The 20,471-nt window shown below is 46.3% G+C and overlaps 3 protein-coding genes across 3 annotated transcripts in view; 1 reads left to right on the plus strand and 2 right to left on the minus strand.

The window, feature by feature from the left end:
• Window positions 1–120: 120 nt before the first annotated feature.
• On the minus strand, window positions 121–11,460 carry POPDC2 (popeye domain containing 2). Its single transcript, XM_017814822.1, has 4 exons — window positions 10,505–11,460; window positions 8,083–8,191; window positions 4,286–4,790; window positions 121–537 (listed from the first exon to the last, which is right to left on the minus strand). The coding sequence occupies exons 1-3, from the start codon at window positions 10,993–10,995 to the stop codon at window positions 4,332–4,334; spliced, it is 1,059 nt and encodes a 352-aa protein (XP_017670311.1). The 5' UTR covers window positions 10,996–11,460; the 3' UTR covers window positions 121–537; window positions 4,286–4,331.
• A 5,242-nt stretch (window positions 11,461–16,702) lies between these two features.
• LOC108497309 (cytochrome c oxidase copper chaperone) lies at window positions 16,703–19,180 on the minus strand. The gene is made up of 3 exons (XM_017814828.1): window positions 18,943–19,180; window positions 17,288–17,398; window positions 16,703–16,915 (listed from the first exon to the last, which is right to left on the minus strand). Exons 1-2 carry the CDS (start codon window positions 19,059–19,061, stop codon window positions 17,314–17,316), a joined length of 204 nt encoding a protein of 67 aa, XP_017670317.1. The 5' UTR covers window positions 19,062–19,180; the 3' UTR covers window positions 16,703–16,915; window positions 17,288–17,313.
• Window positions 19,181–19,241: 61 nt separating this feature from the next.
• The window catches only part of MAATS1 (MYCBP associated and testis expressed 1), a 45,828-nt gene continuing 44,598 nt past the window's right edge, over window positions 19,242–20,471 (plus strand). The window contains exon 1 of the mRNA XM_017814826.1: window positions 19,242–19,260. The gene's annotated coding sequence lies outside the window, so the exon portion shown is untranslated. The remainder of the gene's footprint in view (window positions 19,261–20,471) is intronic.

The following is a 20,471-nucleotide window of genomic DNA, read 5'->3' on the forward strand; positions in this document are numbered from 1 at the left end:
ACCAGGCAGCCAATTTTCCCTTGCCCTTTCCACTCAGTGCCTTGAGATCACCTCAAGGGATCTTTCTCTTCAAATCCTCCCTCCCACTGTTATCTCCCTCTTCAAATCTTCAAACACCAGTAGTTTCATTTCTGACTTTAATGGGAATCATTAATCAAAGGGAACACAGATTCTGCACCTTGGTAGCAGAGCTGCCGACACACCTCAGAGAGGGAGGGCTAAAAAACAAACCATGGAAGCACACTGGGGAAGGCAGCTCTGGTGAACAACCATGGGGTGGGAGGTGCTGGAGTGTCACACTGCAGTCTTAAGCATGTGCTTCATGTGCTCCTGAGTGTAAATGTCTGCTGGCAGACATCTCTGCGTGCTAAAGAGTGTGTCTCTGGTCAAAAACCTGTGTGAGCATCTGTGCCCTTGCAGAGGCTTCGGGATCAAAACAGCCTGTTGTTCCCTAGAGTTCAGGAGTCTGAGTGGGAGCCAGAGGGGCTCGTCCTTTGCAGAGAGGGTGAGGAGAACTCCGGAGAAGGTTTCCAGAGGCTGCAGAAGGAAAGCAGAGGAGGAGGAAGGAAAATGAGAACAGAGAGGTGGGGGAGGGAAGAGAGAGAGAGAAAGAGAACACCATTACTATTACAGGAATAAATCTTACTTCCAAACTTTTCCAAACAAACCTCACTGTTATCTGTCCTTCCTCCCTCCCCTCCTGAATGAGCATGCAAAAGTATGTAATTCTTCAACATGTGATAAACCAGAAAACGGGGTTATGCACCCATTCTGAGATGGCAAAAACAACCCCCTCCAAAGCACCTTCTGTGATATCAGTGAAACAAAGTCCACAGCTCCTTTGATTTTGCTCTCAAAGTAGGTATAAAATGTTTCCTACTAACTTAGATACCAAGCTACAGGCCATAAAGCATCCATCCATCCACCTTATCCACCAAATAGAAAGGAAGCCCCAGGATGTAATTGTGTAAAACCAGGTAGCAACAGCTACATATCTTGCAAGCAGCAAACTCGAACAAATGCAATATGAAGAGGAGAAAAATCAAGAGCGTTTTGGTTGTTTGAACTTCCATGCAAGAAATAAAGCTTTGTTTGCTCTGTAGCATTGAGCTATACACCAGTACACTGTTAAAGCAAGTTTTGAATAGAACCTTGGAAACTGCCTCCTTTAAACAGGCAGCTTCCTCCTCAGAGAAAGAATGTGTTCATCAGTGGGATATTACAGTCTGTCTTACTCTTAAGCAAACTAGAAACTCTTTCAAGGAACTAGATGATAAGAATAGTAGGCTAATATATCTCCCAGGAATATTTTCTTCTGTATGACCTTGGTAGCACTTTGGGCATTCAAGAATTGCCCTCCTGCACTGTGGTATTGCAAGGTGGCTATTGTAATGACAGAAAAGGAACATGACCCATAGAAGCACTTCAGTATGGGGAATTTAGAGAGCTGGGAGGTGATTTGCCATGTTGGAAGTTGCTGGAGAAGGAAATGAAAGCACAGACCAGGGGAAAGCCCCAGGGGAGCTCTGGCATCAGGAACTGCAGCTATTGCTTACTTTGAACAGTGACACTGCAGGGAATATTCCTGTTTATTATGGATGTTTTTACCACTTCCAAGGGAAAAGTTATGAAAGTGCTTTCCCTGAGCCATGTCCAACCTGCTCGGATTATTTGCTGAGCTGTGACAAGTGTCTGGCCAGAAGGAAAAACTGCAGCCCCACTGTATCACTAGTTTTTGTGGTGAGGTGCTCGAGTCACTGTGGAATACTGTCCAGATGTGACAATAGCTGTTGTGCTACTGGGATGTGATGCGAGTAGGATACACCACTGGTGAGCAGGGTAACAGGAAAGTGCTCATTCCACCATTATGAACACACTAAATGGCATTTCTCTTTCCTTGTCTAATTACCTTAAAAATTAAAATACCACACTGGCTATTGTCTCCAGACTGACAGGCAAGGAAGATCATCCTCCCCTCCCACACCAAATACCACCCTCTAAACATCTGCACTTTTATTGCAGGTCTCTACTGCAAATATCAGCACTCCTTGATACTGTCTTAGTCACAAGATCTAGAAAGACAAAAGCTTCCGGCTTACAGCATGTTTTAAAAGGATCGTGTGAAGGAAAAATAGCTTCATGCTGTGTTGCACAAGCTTTCCCCAACACACACACCTCTCATGTGCATGTTCATAGTATTGACTCATTTTTTGAGTTCCTAGAATTGACTCTTTTTTTTTTTAATGAAAAGCTATGGTGTTCCTTGCCTCTTCCCTTTTTTAATTGCATTTGAAATTCTGGTTTTATTGAGTTTGATCAACTAGGAGAATTCTACCAATTACCTGTGAAAGGATATCCCTCTTCTGAGAAGGCAAAATACAAGCAAAGCACAGGCAAAATGACTTCACTACATTTATAACACTATCTGCATTCATTTGTGATTGCATGTATTCAACAGACACTCCTGACAGCTAGAAGGATGGCTGTCTCATAAGGGATTCAGTGTTCCTGCCTCTCCAGGGAAGGACTGAAAAAGCTGCAAATTCATATCTCCAGCAGCCTACCAGCAAAACCAGAAATTTCACATTCCTAGGAAAAATGTGGATTTTTAAAATTTTTCTCTCTGTGCCTCCTTAAAAAACAATCAACTGCACAAAACAAATAAACAAATAATTCCGACAACAAAACCTTAAACAAAACTCTTGCTGACTCTTTACCTGATTGAGGCAAAATCAAATATACTTGTTCTTTCCCTGGCCACTTTCTTTATATACCAGATTTTAAGTTTGGAGTCATGGAAGCAGTACAGGAACTGGCATGTGACTGAACTCAAAGCAGAACTGTACAAAACAGAGAAATCCTACAGTTCCACTGTTTTCAAAACTAAGAAGAGCTACTGGATGAAACAGCAAAAAAAAGCCTCTTCTACCAGAAGCCTACTACAAATAGCAAGTGCTGTCTGATCTGGACAGACACTCCATGCAGAACACCAAGAATTCTGCAGACTTGTCAGGGCTCATGCCAGGGGTCAGTGTGCCCTGCTTTGTCCTCCCTGACACTGAGTCCACAGCCCAGATAGAAGTAGACCCAAACGGGTGCAGAGAAGACCAGGGTGCAAGGGTGCACTGTGTTCAAGGCTGCCTGGTGGAAGACAGTCTCCCCAGCTGCAGCCCAGTCTTGCCATGCAGACCCAACTGGGACCTGTGGAGTGCTCCCTTCTAGGACAAAAATCCCAGTCCCAAGCTTGGTGTCTGTCAGCTGGATTATTATGGGGCGGCAGCAGGAATGCACATTTTGGGGTCTGCAGCTGGTGTGTAGCAGCTGGCATGCAGTGGCTTGCTAAAAGTGGCTCAGTGTGAAATTTCTCTCTTGGCCACTTGGATCTGAATTTCAAACGTGAGCCACTCTCCTGTCTATTTTTGTTTGCCTGCACTGCTCCTCTGCCCCAACATCCACCAGACACAGGAATTTTTTTTCCCTTGTGGAGTAAGGAGCTGGCATGTTGGAAAAGAGCATCTCATTCCCACTCACCAGAAAGCAGACTTTGGGGCATGTTCAAACAATGTTTAGCCTGTCAGTCCACCCAGGGTGACTGGAGGCAAGACTTACACCACACAGGGCAGACTTTTCAATTCCTTACTGATCTGGCAGAGATGAAGTTCAATCAAAACAAGGAGGATGGAGCAAATGCTAGGATGAGAGTGGTGGGCAGGGAGAAGAAGGACTCTGAGCTTTCTCCATCTGCCCAGATTGAGCACTTGCAGGGTGAGCAACTTCTCAATATCAATCTGCCGTAAACCCTAAAGCTGTTTCTATCCCTATTAGCATCTCCTGGGATGTCTGTTCTCTCACCTGCAGAGGTTGTTTCTTTGATCAATACTGGAGTATCTCCTGGCACAGCTCTACCTCATAGTGAGTAGGCTGAGCCCTCTGGGTTCTCTGCGAACACTCATGTACCACCTGCCAGCCTGGACACATTTCAGTTTCTCTGCCTCTCCTGAGGGATGGGGGGAGAACTGGCCAGGCAAGAGCTTCCTACAGCCAGGTTACTGACCCCTCTCCTCAGAGTACAGCTGGTGCCTGGTGTCAAGACTTTACCCTGCTGCTTTTCCTAAAGAAAATCACACAGCTGGAGCCCACCTTCTGGGATTCCTTGTGGCAGCAGGCAAAAAAAACACTGCGGAGGAGCAAACCCATGGCAAATGAGGGCGAGAGGCTGGGGGCCACTGCTCTGCCCAGGCAGTTGCATCACGGGAAAGACTTGCTTCCGCAAGTGGGTACTTACGCGAGGGTCCCACACAGGGTGAGGTGTGCCCGTACCAGGAGTGCCCTCACTTCATATACTCCCCTTCGCTCACATAGTCCATAAAAGACCCTGGCAACTCAGCAAAATCTTCCAAGACAAGACTGGTGGAGTCCTCACCCAGCAGCTCACTGTCAGGCCGGGATGCCCGGGGGCGCGGGGCCGGTGGTGGCGGTGGTGGCGGCTGCGGAGGGGGCTCAGAGACACTGGCCTGGCCAGAGGCAGGCAGCAGCTCCTCGCAGTCCTCCGACTCCCCCTCAGAGGAAGCTGGCCCAAGGACGTGGTAGAGGCTGGGCAAGCGGATGTCAAAGCGCAGGCCAAACTTGGAGAAGAGCTTCTCGTTGAGGGAGTAGAGCTTCTCCGAGATGTCATAGCCCAGGTGGGAGGAGAAGAGCCGGGCAATGTAGCGGTCCTTCCTCAGCAGGAGATACAGCTTCTTCCTCGGCCAGGTGATGAAGCTGCAATCGGTCTCAGCTGTCAGCGTGACCTGTGGGGCAGGGAGAGAGTGGAGTAAGTCCCAGACCTCGGTAGCGGTCACAAACCTTGGGGCCATGTGCCTCACTCCAGGAAAGGCTCTCTGCCCTTTTGATGCCTGTTCTCCCTGTTGATGGCGGGGCTGGAGAGCCAGATCATCCAAGCTGAACAATTAGATAAATCCTTACCTGCTGATGTTTCCTCTCCCCAGGGAGCCAAAGAACCCATTTTCCAATGCAATTAGTACCATGTCCTTGTTTAACCTAGTCATGTGGCTGGCTATGTTTCACCCTTTTGCCTTCTGATGATGCCCCCCGTTTGACATCTGAGCGATGTAGCTGAAATGAACAGGGTAGCACAGACATCTTTATACCTTTACAGATGCGTTACAGAGGGGATGTTTTTGCATGCCCAGACAGTTCAAGTTGCCAGCGAGTAGCCCTGTGGCAGGCTGCTGACACATCCTGCTGCTGGGTTGCACAGCCCCTGCTCCAAGAAGGCCCTGGGTGCTGGAAGGGCCACCTGGAAGGCTTGCCTGGTCACCCTGTCAGAAGGACATCCTGTCTCACCAGCTCTGCTGGATCCTGTAGGGCTGAATGGCCTTGAAGGACATTGCAGCACTACTCAGTGAGAGAGAAAGTAAAAAGGTTTTATTGTGTTTGTGTTTATGTAGAGAACACAAGAGGTTTTACTGGGTTGATTTTAGAGAACATTTCGTTTTGCTTTGGGTTTTGCCAATGTAAACAGAGAGCTTTTCCCCTCTAGTGGTAGACCCAGACTAATTCCAATAAAAAATATTATATAATACGTGAGTGTATATTACAATAAATAATAATAATAAAGACAAGAAATGCAGGAAAGGTCAAACTGCCTCGGGTGAAAGAAGAACATCCGAGTGTAATGGAGACACTGGCATGTGAACAAGCACCAGAGCCAAAATATCCTGGGGGCTCCCTTTCACTCTATATCCAGGGGTCTCCTTGGTCAGCCGCCATGGCAGAGGGCCACTGGGAAGCTGAACACGGCTTGGCTGCATGTGTGTGTCCTTGGGTTTGATATTTAATGCCATTGCCATGCAAACAGCTGCCTTATGAAAGAAATATAGGAGATAAAACCCGAGAACTTTCCCAAGCCAGGCAAGCAAGAGGAAGGGTCATATGGAAATTGAAATGACCAGAATCTCATTTTCCTAACCAACTTCTGGCACAGCAATCAAAAGCCTCTGCTTCTTGTGAGGGATTAAGTGAGATATAATAAGCAAACCTGCCACCTACCCAGGACAGTAAGACAGATTTCACTTATGAATCCCTCCCGACACAAGTGCTCCAGCATCAGCAGAGGCTGTAATTTAGCCTTCTGGGGGAAAGTGCCAGCCCTGAAACCCAACTCCTTCAGGTACTGGGACTCAGCACCCCTGCAGGAAGAAGACACAGCCAAAGCAGAAAGCTTAAGAAAACCAGCTCCCCTTGTAGACCAAGTCATGCTTCTGCCAGTTTTTAGTGGGCTCAGGATTGAAACTCCAGAGAGCAATGGGAAAAACGTGGGCAAGAAAAACCTTCCATGCCTTCCTCCAGCGATGTCCCAGAGCCAAACATGCACTTTTTAACAGAAATATTGTGATGCTAGGAATAAGGTTGAGATAAGCCACAGAGTAACTACTCAGGTAAGAGGAACTAGTGGGTTTAACAGCTGCCGAAAGCAGCACACCACCATGGCTAAGCACGGCCATCAAGAGTAAGGTCCTGCCAGGTACATGGACTAGTCAAGTCTCACCTGCTGAATGCTGACTTCACACAGGCTGCTACTTCTTCTGCTCCTCAGTAAGCAGATGTAGGTTTTAGGTATTTCCAGCATATGGCTGCAGCCCTTCCCCACCTAGGACTCTATCCCCCATCCTGGTGCCAGGCACAGCTGACCTCCCTGACCAGCCCTGTCTTGCCTCTTGGCAAGAGGTGCCAAGGGCGTGGTGCTGGCAGGGCTGGTGCAGCCACGCACCAGCTTGCTCCAAAGCTGTCTCACACACACAGATAAAGACCCTCAGGAGGTCTGGGAACATTCAGTTCCACAGAAATTAGCTCAGAAAATGCTGCAGATGTCTTTGCCAGTTGCATGCCATCCAGACAGCCATTTCCCTGCCTGGAGCACCGGGCAGCCATCATTCTCTCTGCTGGACTCTTAGGCAAATACAGCCCAGCAGCTAGCAGCAGTCTGCTGCCAGACTGAAGACCCCATGCAAAACATGAGATACCATCATCCCTAGCACCACCATGCTGTTGTTGTTTTCTCTACCTCACTGCCTTGGCATGACATCCCTATTTCTGCTCACAAACTGTAGCCCTGTGCCACAGACACAGTCAGCCATCTCCTGCAACTTTTCTTCTTGCAAGACCGTATCCACTGGTGATGGCACAGCTTTCAGGAGTGATCACCATGACTCCTTCACACCTGAAACAAATTCAGACGCTAGGAAAGCAGATTTGGAGAGCTGCGCTGGTTTAACCAAGTCTGCTTGTGGCTGCCCTCATGAGAAAGCATCATCAGGCCCTTGTGACTGTCCCATGCTCCCAAGAGATTAGCAAAATCCCTCCTCATATGCATTGATTGACATAAACTAGATTGACATCCTGACAGGTATCAAGCTGTCCTGGGATGTGAGTTAAGGTCAGAGGGATATAGACCTAAGTAATATTCTCCAGAAGAAAAGCCAAACAAACACTGTGGGGTGTTGACAGCAAGACCAAAATCCTTTTAGTTGCTGCAAGTAAGAATTGCTCTGGCCTCTCAGCAAGGGATTCTTTTGCTCAGAAAGGACCATATTCGGGTGTGAATCATCCTTTCTGCTTCTCCACCCCAAACACATGACCATCAGAAACTTCTGTGAGGAACGGGATATTTATGGATTTGCATCACTGCTGCACATCACCACAGCTGATGCTAGGACGACGCATCCTGCTAGCAGTGTGCAGAGCAAATGAATCAATACCAGGTACCAGGGAATGCTACAATGGAAGAGAGCCAGCAATCCGATACCTCAACTCCCTGCTAAACTGGAAGAAGCACCATGCTTCCGTCTCCTTGCTATCAGCTGATACTGGGAACACACACTGAGGTCTTCAGAGGAAGGTAGAAAAAAATGTAACACAGCTGATCACACCATTCTGTGCTGGATAAACCACTAGTAAAGGGAAGGAAGTATTCCCAGTTTGTTTTGAATGGCATAATGAGGCTGCTCCATCCCCTTCTCAGACACACAATGAACCAGCAAGTAGCGAAGCTGGGCTGCTGTGGGGATGCAAGGGGATTACCTGGAAAGTTCCTTCCTCAGAGGGTCGCAGCGACTCCCATTCTGGAGAGTCCAGGAACTGGTAAGGAAAGACGTAGTGAAGGAATTGTCCATCCTGGCACACTCGGATCCTGCAGAGGGGACAGATGAGGTACATGGGCTTAGGCCACAAAAAAGACGTCACAAAAACCTGATCAGCTCACACAGTCTGTCCCACCAGGGAGGAAATAAATTCTTGTCTCACGCATGTCTCATACCTCCTGGGACAGCTGCAGGTGCTCCAGTCATGGGGCTTGTCTCTCCTTTCGCTGAGGGAAACTATTTGCTGCCACTTCCCCATACTCCATCTGTTTTCTGTTTCTTGCTACAAAGACAGCCCTCACAGGTGCAATGCTTGGTCCTAAACCAGGACTTCTCAGCCCACAAGACTACTGCTGCTTTCTAGGTACTTCTTAGTCAGCTTGTGGCTCTTTGTACTTGCATCTTCTTCCTGCCCCCAGGGTTGCATGAGGGCATTCCCTATCTCGATGTTGGGAAGCTGTTACACCCAGAAACCCCAAAAATTGTGCTGGCCATCATTACTGACAGATCACTCTGTGAGCTCATAGTTTGCTGCACATTACCACTGAATTTCTCTTGGCCTCCTAAGTATCCCTTTCCCCTACTTTTGCTACAATTGCTTGCTAGTGCCAAGGTCAAGCATGCGCTCAGCTCTGATGTGGGAGTAGAGAAAGACACAGGCCTGAGGCAAGGGCAATGGCAGGGCACTTTGGAGTTCTGTTTATAGTTCTGCATCGCCAGCTTTGGGGCCTCTTGCCTCCCTGTCATCCTGCACCCCCACTGTATGATGCAAGAAGTCAATTCTTGCTTTCAGGAGTTACAAGGCTCAGCTCACTGTTGGCTTTCAGAAAGCTGGGAATGTTGCCTGGAAGGGTTGTGGCTGCAAGGCATATTTCCTGATCCAGGCATATTCTGCATTTCCAAGACCCCACTTGTTCAGTTTAAGAGGAAGCACCATAATAGTAGCAGTTGCTCTGCTGGGTCAGCAAGGACCTCACAAAGCAATAGAGTGAGTACCAGGAAATGCAAATCCAGGCCCATCTCCATGGAGCATCGTATACCAGCCAAGATGCATACTTCCCACTGCAAAACAGAGCAGAACAACTACCCAACCATACTGTCTGTTGCAGCACTTCCGTGCCCACAGAGCAGCACTGGATTATCCAGTGTATGTCAAGACAGCAGAGATTCTTCCTCAGTAACATTTTCTGCAGATACAGTAAACTTCAGAGCAAGCTGCTCAGCAGAGATGGAAAAACACTAATAGAAACACAAATTTCCTTCCACTGCTTTGCCATTCAGCATCCTGATAGTCCCAGGATGCTCTCAACACATTCTAGAAAAGGGAGTAACATCAAAAAAAAGCAAGGTCTGCCCTTCTTTGCACACTCCCTCACCAGAGAGGATGGGCCACTGCAGTAAAACCTGAGCCCCCGGTGCTGCTGGGTTTGTCTTCCCAGAGGAAAATCCTTGTGAGATATACCTCCTGTGGTTCAGCACTGCTCACATTTACAGATCTTCTTCCTTTCCCACTCTCATTTAACATTAATGCCAAATGCCTGACAGCAGCTGGGAAGCCAACACCATTACCATTTGTATGCATCTGGATTTTGCAAATCATTAAGTGAATATGCTGATGACACAGCATCTCAGGTGAACAAATGCCAGTACTTGATCAGCACAGTTCACTCAATCAAATCTCCAGTCTGACTGTCTAGAGGTCCCCAAGGTTCTCCTTGGTAGTCCAGAGGAAGGAACATCATGAATGCACAACATCACAGGGAAAGAAAGAGGCAGGATCCACCACAGGAGAGTACTCTCTCTTTTGATGAAATGACCCTCAAAGTGAAAAATGTCAAAGCCCTGAGGGTTGGGGTGTTAGAAACAGGGATGGAACCTCTCCCTGAACACTGCTGGCCAGGGGGAGCAGGTGAACTGAGGACTCAGCATACTCAGTGCACAGCAGGTCATATCACAGAAGTGTGTCTGGTACCCTCAGAGACCACAGGTCCAGCCATACTGCCCTCCTGCCTTGAGAAACACTTTCACACAGCCAGCCTGTTCTCATCAGAAATAAGATCACTTCAAAGTGATGGAGAAAAAGATAAGGATTCCCCAACAGTATCACAGGCAAGGCTGATCTACCCACTTCATTGCACACAACTTGAATCTGCAAACCATTTTCTGAAATACTCTTAATTTAGAAAAAATAAAAGAAAGTTAAAACAACCCCCAAAAGCAAATTTCCCCCTTCCCCAACAAACTGATGCATATCTCAAATCCCTTTCAGAGGAAGAAAACAATTCTCACCCCAGTTTCTACAGGGGTAAAAATAAAACAATAAGCCAAAGGCGCTCCACTGTCAGAAACAGGGGAGCCTTTACCTGCCAGACAGCAGCAACGAGAGGCGGTCAATGGGCGTCTTGCCCTCTACCGCGTAATTCTGGTCTCTGACTAGTGACTGGACATGCTCTTCACAGCACTTCACGATTTCTTTGTAGACTTCCAGGGGCACCTGCAAGGGCAGGTACATGGTCTTGTAGAGGAGGTCAAACTCTTCTGGGATGGTGTTTCTGCGGAGTCGGTAAGCCAGGTGAGCCAGCTGAAGCAAGCAGATGAGGACGAGCAGCATGTTCCAGATGAAGATATCCAGCCCACAAGCACTCAGCCAGCCCCACAGAGCATAGCAGAAGTAGCCCGGGGCCAGGAGGCCAAAGATATAGAGGGACCCAAAGATGCCACTTCCCCCCATGTAACCCAGGAGGATGATGCAGCTGGCCAGCTGGTAGGCTGCTTCCTCCATAATCTCCTTCCAGGCATCACACACCGGAGGCTGGAGGACAGCCTGGTCCCAAGAGAGGCTGCTTGTGCTCATCCTTCCCCACTCCCTCCCCAGCCGTCCTGCGCTCAAAATGAATTGTCATACACAAAGGGTGTTGCAGAGGTCTGAAACCAGAGCTGCTGGGTAGCTGTTCCTCCTCCTCCTCTGGTCCCACAGCAGCGCTTCAGAGCGACATGTAAAGTGCTGCCGAATGTTTATGCACCCAAAAAATTCCAAAAGGTCTCGTTTCTCCTCTTTGTGGCTCACAAACCGTCGGCTGGTCCCCTTCTTAGCCACAACAGTGAGAAAAGAAGCTGGCGAATGTGAGGCCAAAAGAGCTCAGTCGAGAAAACAGTAGAGGCCATTAGCTGGAAAACTCACAGACAGGACAGAGATCTCGTTGCACTGCCTGTCTCGCCTGCGCTCCGGCAAATGGAATAGCGACTGTGAGAGAGCAGCAGAGGGAGCTGGTGTTGAGTGTGGAATGTGTATCTCTTGGCAGTGGAATGGAGAGAGACCCCAAATGGATAACCATGTTTGGAATTGAAATCCAAGGAGCAAAAGCAGAGAGGAGAACAGAGAGCAAGCATGCACCCGCTACTTAACATAACTCAGGCGTCCAGATAAGCCCAGCGCAGCGTGAGGAGGGGAAAGGAGAAGGGAAAACAACCAGCTTATCGCGGCGAGCTCCAGCCACACATGGGGCTCTTCATCACACTGCACTCCTGCAAGAGAATGACTTTCAGCCGGCACAAAAAAGGAAAAAAGGTCACCCCCTTCTCCCACTGTGGCTCATAGCAGTGGCAGGGACTTAGCAAAAGAAGAGAGACTGGCTCTCAGTTAATGCTTTCCAGGCGCTGCACACAGCCTTCCCTTACTCCAGGGAGCTCTGTCCCATGGGATGTTTTAGATCAAGGGGCACGACGTAAAGCTCTGCACAGCCAGACAACTGTGATTGGAAGGGATAAAAGCAGAGTAAACAAGCTTCTGGTACCCAGTTTCATCTATCATTAAGAGGAGACTACCCTGCCAAAAGCTTTGTGAGTATAACACTTGGAAGCATGTTTTGTGGGGAAATCCTAGTTGAGGGAGGATTCTGGCACCCCAGAAATAACATGCTCTGTTGGGAAGCATCCTTGGGAAACATCATCTTACATTTTAATTTTTTTAATAGCTATTTGGAACCTCCCCTTCAGACCTTCATTTAGCACAAAGACGAAAGCAGACACTTCCAACTCAGATAACCCAGAATATAGGCATAAGAGGGAGCCTTCGAGTTCAGTCCTCCACGGTCAGCTACAGAAAAGATGCATAAATGCAATTTCTCTCCTGCTTCAAGTAACACATTATCAGTCACAGAGGCAGGATCTGCCCTGCTGCCAGGAAGCAGTTACATTTCAGGCATTGACGCAACCCACGTGGTCACTCAACACAGTATGAGGTCAGCCTGCACGGGTCAGTGGAGTAGAGATAGGATTTCGAGGGTAGTCGTGTTTCAGGCCAAGCTTGCAGCTGCCCTGCCTAACATACCATTCCCATTGGTACCATTCACTTAAAGACACACTAATCACCTCTTCTACTAATAGTGCTCTGGAATAACACTGTCTCCGTGGCAAGGATGAAGCAATGCTTTATGGCAACCTTAAAGAACTCATCATGGTCTTGGACAGTACAATCTTATCTGTGCAATGATTAGGCCAGGTGCAATAGAGAGCTGTACGGCTCCTAAGAGCTGTACCATCTTGACAGGTTGCCATGTGGGAAGGAGATAAGAAAAGTCAAGCTTTGCACGGGGTGAGTGTGATCCACTCAGAAAGATGCTTTCTGCTAAGGGTGAAGTGAAACATGGAACTGGGTCTCCAGTGGTGCCTTAATTAAGTGAAGAAATAAATCCTACTGACTGAAGCAGAACAAAGCTCATCTGCAAGAGTTATGGGGAAACTAAAAACTTTCTGTCTCTTGACCTTCTCTGCAAAGAGGGAAGAATGATCTTATAGCCAAAGCACTACAATAAAAACCTTGGGAGCCAGGTTCTGTTTTTCATACCATTGCCATATACTTGCTAGATGATCCCAACAACAACTTGTCTACCTTTAGGCCTCTGCAAAACAATCCATATTATAAAGGCCCCTTTCTCCAAGATAAGCTGATATTTGATAAAATCAGGATTTGGGATATCAAGATTGGGAACACTTAGGAGAAAGATACTTTATGTAAGATCTGTGAGACAAAACTGAACTGCTATGAATAGAAATGTAGAACTACATTAGAGGAAGCATTCTCAAAAGCACCACTGCACTTTCTCCTACCTTTCTGTACTACCAAAAAAACTTTTGCAGCGACATCAAAGAAAGTGGAAAAACGGAAGTTATTAATTTCACTCTTCAGTTAGGTAAATTCCTGAGCTAGAAAATACTCTGGAACACAATGCCAATGATTCATTATAACAAAGAAGGTCCTTCCTCTGGCATCTTCTAGAGCATAAACAGTGGTGTAGCAGTGATACTGGGGACACCACGGCGGGTGAGGATGACCTGCTGTGATTCCCCTGTAGAAGACAAACAGGAAGCTTTCAACCAACAGCAGTAACAGCTATATAGAGTTGCCCAGTATCCTTTTCGTACCTGCTGCACACAAGTACGTCAGCATCCCACTCATCATCTTCCTTCCAAAAACTTTCTAAAATACCTACCATGCTTTGACCCTCATGGAGGCCCAGACATCCCATTTCTTACATTTACAGAATTTGTGTAAAATTGTGCAGGAGTCCATTTTTTTCTTTTCTTGACCTGATATAAACAAAGCTCTCACTAGAAACTATGCAACTTTTCTGTTGGGTCTCAATGTGACATTGCACAGAGAATGATACAGCCTTTTAAAAGGTAGATCTCTGAGCACACACTAGAGATTAATTTAGGTGTTTTTAGACCCAGTTTTTTAAAAGGAAGATTTGTAAAGTCATTGAGCCACCAAGGCTCAAATCTTTCTTTCTCCTTTAACAGTTGCCATGGCCATACAGATCATCTTCACACCACTTTGAGTTTTCCACACAGCAACAGTTAAAAAACCTCTTATTGCCAAACAGAAATTTTATGTTCATGCCTTGCCTTGAATTAGAATATATGCCTTTCATCCAGGGATGCTGGTTCATCCAAGAGGAGTGTCCAAAAAGCCAATACTGATTCAATGGGAAAGCCACACAAGTATTCAAAGGGAGATACCAAAGTCAAAACAATTTGAAATCAAGACAGCAAGTGCATAGAAAACACCTGAGCAGCATTAAGAGCCTTCCCTGGAAGAAGACACATAAACACTGTTAACAAAATGACTCTGTGAAGAAGAAAAATAGACATGTCAGGCATTTCAGCACTGAAATGGGCAGTGTGTAAATAGGTACTCCACTGATTTCCTCACTTAAAATGAATTCAATCAGTAGCAGTATTTAGCTGCAAGCGATGATGCAACCCAGATGCAGCCTGCACTATGTTTGGCAAATAAATCCTCTGTCCTTGAGAACCACACAACACAGAGATTATCAGTCCCAAATCTCACAGCAGCTGAATGACTGGCTATTTTGCCCATCCTCAGGAAGTCTACAGATTCACTACAGATCCCATAAGCTGAAAACTAGTTTGATCGCCTGTGCTGAGGACACTAAGACCTTGGGTGGCATAAAGTCAGAGAGGGCATAATCAGACATCTCCTTTTTGATGTATTATATATTGCATAGCTGGCACTAGTCTGCAGAACTGTTACTTACACACTAGTAAACCCTATAGCTCCAAAATACACGCGTTCAATTTACAGCTGTTGGGAAAGGTCTCAAGCCTGCTCCAGACAAGCTCACAGTGAGTCGCAAAGGTTGAAAGATGGTATGTACTGTATCTAGTTGTACTGCTTTATAGTTTAGTCAAGTTTCCTACTACTGTCATGTTTCACACCCTCACAGGTACACCAAACACGCTGTGCAGGGCAGTGCTTGTCACCAGCACTGTTGGTAAGTAGTAACACAGGAACAGTAACTCCCACTCCTTGAATCGAGCCCTGAATCCACTCCACAGGAATACTGTTGTAAGAAATGAAGCCACTCAGCAAGAAATGTGATTTGACTATGAGGTTTTTCCATTGTTGCTTTAAATATAGATTTGTCCAGTATCCTTTCTGTATCTGCTGCACACAGGTACGTCAGCATCCCACTCATCATCTTCCTTCCAAAAATTTTCTAAAATACCTACCATGCTTTGACCCTCATGGAGGCCCAGACATCCCATTTCTTACATTTACAGAATTTGTGTAAAATTGTGCAGGAGTCCATTTTTTTCTTTTCTTGACCTGATATAAACAGCATTCCCATTCTCACTTGACCGCTGCCCTGCTCTATTCTGCGGCACCATTTTCACAGTTTACCCAGACTGGACGTGCCACCACAAAGCTAGTGCTCATGCACCTTTTAATATTCTCCTCAGTTTAAGCTCTGACATGCAATGGTTCAACAATAAATGACCTTATTCAAGTTTCTACCTCAGGACAACAATAAACACCAAGAGAAGCACCAGGTCCTGCTGCTCAGACAGCTACAGTGCCGCAGGCAGCTTTGAATGCTTTCTGCCAGAGCTACACCTGTGTCCCTTCTCCGAGGCTGAGAGCCAACATGGGCACAACTCTTGCCTCGGGAAAGGACCTTCACAGAACATTCCTGGAGGCAAGTCTAAACTCTCCTCATGCAACTTGTGAGTCTCAGCAGGGGCAGCACCAAACTTCACATACTAAATATTCAAGGCCTATTCACTGCTAGCTCAGGATATGCAGGACACAGCTGGCAGAGAAACAATGACAGTGGTGGGTGACTGCACCCACCCCTCCAGCAGGATCAAAGCCAAGACAAGAATCAAGACAAAGCACAGAACTTGTATCTTCAGTTTCTGAAGAGAAAACTCATCAGGAGAGGAAGTAATTAGTGATACTGCCTTCAGCAGTCAAATCACCACAGGAAGGACAACAATGGTAGGGTTGCACAGTCGCATAGTATGAAGCCAAAAGTCACATATGTGTAACAAGCTACCAACTGCACCTTTTTAGTTTCTAGATTGTAAGAAGAAATCAAAGGCCACAACTACCCTCCCACTGTCATGCCACAGAGGTGAAAAAAGAACAAAAGAACAAAAGCCCATGCGTGCACAAGACCAACAGAACAAAAACTGTTGCATTAAAAAAAAAAAAGCTTTTCTTCCAGGCAAGTGACCTGTACATACAAGTCACTTGCAGTGACAGGGAGCAGTCCTCTGCTCCCTTTCCCTTGAAGAACTACCAGCTCAAGTGAGTTTGATATGGGAAGTACTTAATTTTTCATTATAAAGAGTGAAGCTTGAACCCTTGGGTAAAGCTATTCAAAAAACATTGGACGAATTCTAACGGGAAAACAAATATAGCTTTGACTGTGAGGAAATTTTGTCATTTTGTAAGACTGTGGTCGTCTTTGTACAAACATAGTTACAACTACTGTCACAAACTGCATTACAAGCCTCAGCATGACTGCTGAAAGCAGTAAGATAGCAGTGTTACTGGCACAATTTCACAATTTCCATCAGTGGGAAAACCCACCAAAGTCCTCTCTGTTCAACCACAACACCACAGTAATCAATGTTCTTATGTTAATGATCAAGGTAAGCTTTTCTCATTCTCTCATTTCCTGCAGCACACTGTTTTCAATAAGGAGAGCACTGTCATTTCTTTATGTAAAAAGAAACAGAAGTCAAGAACGTTGGTCATTTTCAGACTTTTATTAACAGGAAAAAATATATTTTCTATAGCAGAGGTCAAGAGTTAACAGTGGAAAAGCTTCAGACGTGATGCATGGTCTATCATTAGAGATTCTTTATAAATAGATGCTTTGTTTATATTTGTTCTTTGAAGTAACTTGCAGAAATAATTTATTTTGCAGCTTTCCAGAATGAAGTCACACCACAGACATCATCTAGAAGAGAGGAAACACAACTTCACAAAACATGGATTTCCACTCGATACTGAGGGATAGTTCAGCAATCAACAAAAAAACCCCAGCACAAACCCACAATACCCAACCCACACACTGCCCCAGCATCAGAAAGCTAAATTGAGGTTTGGATCTATTAGAAGACAACAGAGGCAGCACCATTCTCTACTGCCAAAGACTTCACCACCCTCACAAAGAGAGCAGTGCTTACTCTAGTGTCAGTGAGGATTACTCTGCCCTCCCTCTCTTAAGGATGACATCTTTACCATCACAAACAGTACTCTGGGCCTTCCAGTGGCAGCTGATGAGGTGCCAGGGCTCTTCAGAGGCAGAGGTCCTGAAGGATGTACTCACCACAATCACAGTCCTGGTCATCTCACTCATATTTTAAAGCCCAGAGCTCTCATACACTCTTTGTGAGCTTCAATTAGGTGCCCACAATTTTCTTCCCCCTTCTCAATGATGCTGCAAAAGAAAAAGATTTCCAAGGTTCAGCAACAAAATGTTTACTTACTGTTAGTCAAAGCCATAGAATTTACCCCACAAATCTGTTGGGGACAATCAAAAATCCCTATTAGGCTCCAGAGATCTTTTTGTCCATCCTGTCCAGGATAGCACTGTTTTGGAAAGTATAAAACTATCTTAAAAAGTTACCCAAGTCTGGAGCTGTGCACTTAAAACTCTGATAATAGGTGTTACAGAATTTCCTATTAACAGGTAGGGTCTATTCTGGGCAGGTCTAGATGGGGATTTGTTATACAACACAAGGCTGTCACATCACTTCATTAAGTGTGCTGAGCTTGTCAGTAACCACTTTCAAATCATTCAGCAGGGAAGCAACAAAATTTCTCCAGTAAGAAACAACACAGTAAATGATGAGCTGAGCAGTAAATGATGTTTTAGTTCAACTTCAGTTGGTATTCAGGGAACCTGAAGCAGACAAAAAACACCTATCCAGCTACTGTTTATTTATGACATATGGTAACTTTTGATGTTACTCATCCCTCCAAGTAAGAGCCTACCATCGTTGGTACATCATGTATACCACAAAAGCACTTCAGACTTGCTTTTTGATTGACTGGCCGAGCACTTCCTGATCCCAGAGATGGAGATCCCACTGCTCTGCAGAGTGCTGATCACAGGTCTGATCAACCCTCATCTGCCACTTTATGCTACTCTTGCTGACAAAGGAAGAAACTACCAAATGGTGAATAACTAAAATATCTGATTTTCTTAATCTTTAATTTTCTTCTTGGGTTTTATTACAATGAGCATGGACATGTCTGCTGCTTGCCCAAGGCGACTCATCTGACCAGAAACATGCATCCTTACCACCCTTTTCTGAGGGGGCCCTGGATTCACTTTCACCCTACCATGTAAGTAGACACGCACCCCTAACTTTAGCAAAAATACCATGTTCAGTATTATGTCACCTGCTGAACACCATCTATATCACCTGTGAGGTAAAAATGCCCCAAAAACCTCCAACTTGGTCACCAGATTAAAGTTCTTAAAACTTTAAAGATTCACTGCCATAGACAAAGGAGCTCCATTTTGCGGGTGCATTTCACGCTATTTGACAGGTCCTATGATCGTGACTAAGCCTGTAATTACAAATGCAGCTATAAACGCCACTGCCAAATTTTGCACTTCCGTGTGAAATGTCACCCTCTGAGACCTAAAAACCAAAGCATTTTGCTTTGTTTAAAACAGAACATAATTTATATTCAACTGAGCAATAAAGACGTTACCACCTGCTGGTACTTGTTGCTTCGGTCAGTCAAACAGCAGCGAAAATTTACCAGCATCATTAAAAGCTGATCTCCGAAACCTGTTTTAAACCGGGGCTACGAGATACTAACCTCTTCAATTCCAAACTATCCTTTTAAGGCATTTTCTCCACCTCCTCTCCCGCACTGTCCCTCCTCCCTGGGATGCTCCTGCACCAGTGTGCTGGCTAGGCAGGGCTCCCAAAACCACCCTCCCCGCGGAGCCCGTGCCAGGCTCACCAGGCGTCCCGCGCCTTCTTGGTCTCGGGGCAGGCACAGCAGGGCTTCAGCGGCTTCTTGTCCCCCCGCGCCTCCTCCGCGCCCTTGCTGTCGCAGCTGGCGGCGGCGACCGTCGACATGGCGGGCGGCTCCCGGCACCCTCGGCCTGCGGGGAGATCGGGGCAGTGCCGGCCGCCAGGGACCCGCTGGTTCCGGGAAACCTTCCGCGCCGCCCGCCCCTTCCCGGCCCGCGGCGTGATGGGAGAGGGAGTTCGGAGCCCTCCTCCCGCCCCTCCCTGTTCCCTAGGCCGTCACCCCTGTGGCGACACACACCGACAGGTCCGAAGTGACAGTCTGCAGGGACACTCGGTACTGAACGAGCCAGAAAGAACGGGGAAGGGAGGGAGGACAGCAGGGTGACAAATGGTGTCAGCGGCCGAGGGGACCCGGCACCTGCTGCAGTTTTAGCAAGAGCAGCAAGGGACAGGATTAGGACTTTGGTTCTGCCAGCGCCAGGCTCCACGGTGAAAGCTGTGGCCAGCCACCTAAGACTCTTTTTTCCCATTCAGTCAGTGGGGAAAACAGAGGCTCAGTTCTTTGTGGTGTTGTCTGCAAAAGTCGGATTTGTTACCTGGTGTGCAACAAGCCAATAACTTTTGCTTTGCAAATCAGTGGATTATAAATTACGTTCTCTTTAAAATAAAGAAAAATGCTTTGTTTTTTAGGTGTCAGAGGATGACATTTCTCATGGAAGTGCAAAATTTGACTGTGACTTTTATAAATGCATTTGCAATTACAGGCTTAGTTACGATCATAGGACCTATCAAATAGCATGAATGTAAAAGAATACACACTCGAGAGAAACTTCAGAGTTGTGCAAGCCTGGGTGCTCAGTGGAATTCCACAAATCAAGCACGCCAACTATCAAAACTTTTTACTGTTTATACATTTTGGCAAACAAAGGAATTAATGTTCATTGGCTATAAGTTACATAATTTTCTTATTAATTAACAGTCCATCTTCTGTTGGTTAATGATTCTCTCGCTTCTCACGCTAATTAGTCCGCATGCCCAGTCTTTCTCTTCTTTTGGGTCAATGAGTTTCTCGGTTCAGTGTCCCAATGTAGATGTCCCATAAATTCTGCATTCTTTATGTCCACTATCAGTGTGCATCCTTTTCCCCCAAGATTGTTAACATCCCCCTAGGTCTCAGATCATTAAGCATGTAAGCCCTAAACTTTAACAAGGCAATTCTAACAACAAGTAATTTGTTTTTTCTAACACATGAGCATCACTTGTTATCACAGCTTGCTTGTTAGCTGCTGTTTCACAACAGCATCTCCCTTCTGTTGATTAGGCTTGAAAGTACACAAAGATCAAACATCAAAGAACGTCCTTTCTCATGGAAATTTTTACATATTCCACATTTTGCAACAGCCAGAGTGAAGAACACGTAGCAACACAGGTACAGCACACATGAGCACAGTCATGACCACTGGGAACATTCATGTTGCTGTTTTGTGGCTGGGGGCCAGCCAGGCCAGTCCCTGG

The sequence above is a fragment of the Lepidothrix coronata genome, unplaced genomic scaffold (assembly GCF_001604755.1).
Source record: "Lepidothrix coronata isolate B3197 unplaced genomic scaffold, Lepidothrix_coronata-1.0 Scaffold46, whole genome shotgun sequence".
Classification (NCBI taxonomy): domain Eukaryota; kingdom Metazoa; phylum Chordata; class Aves; order Passeriformes; family Pipridae; genus Lepidothrix; species Lepidothrix coronata.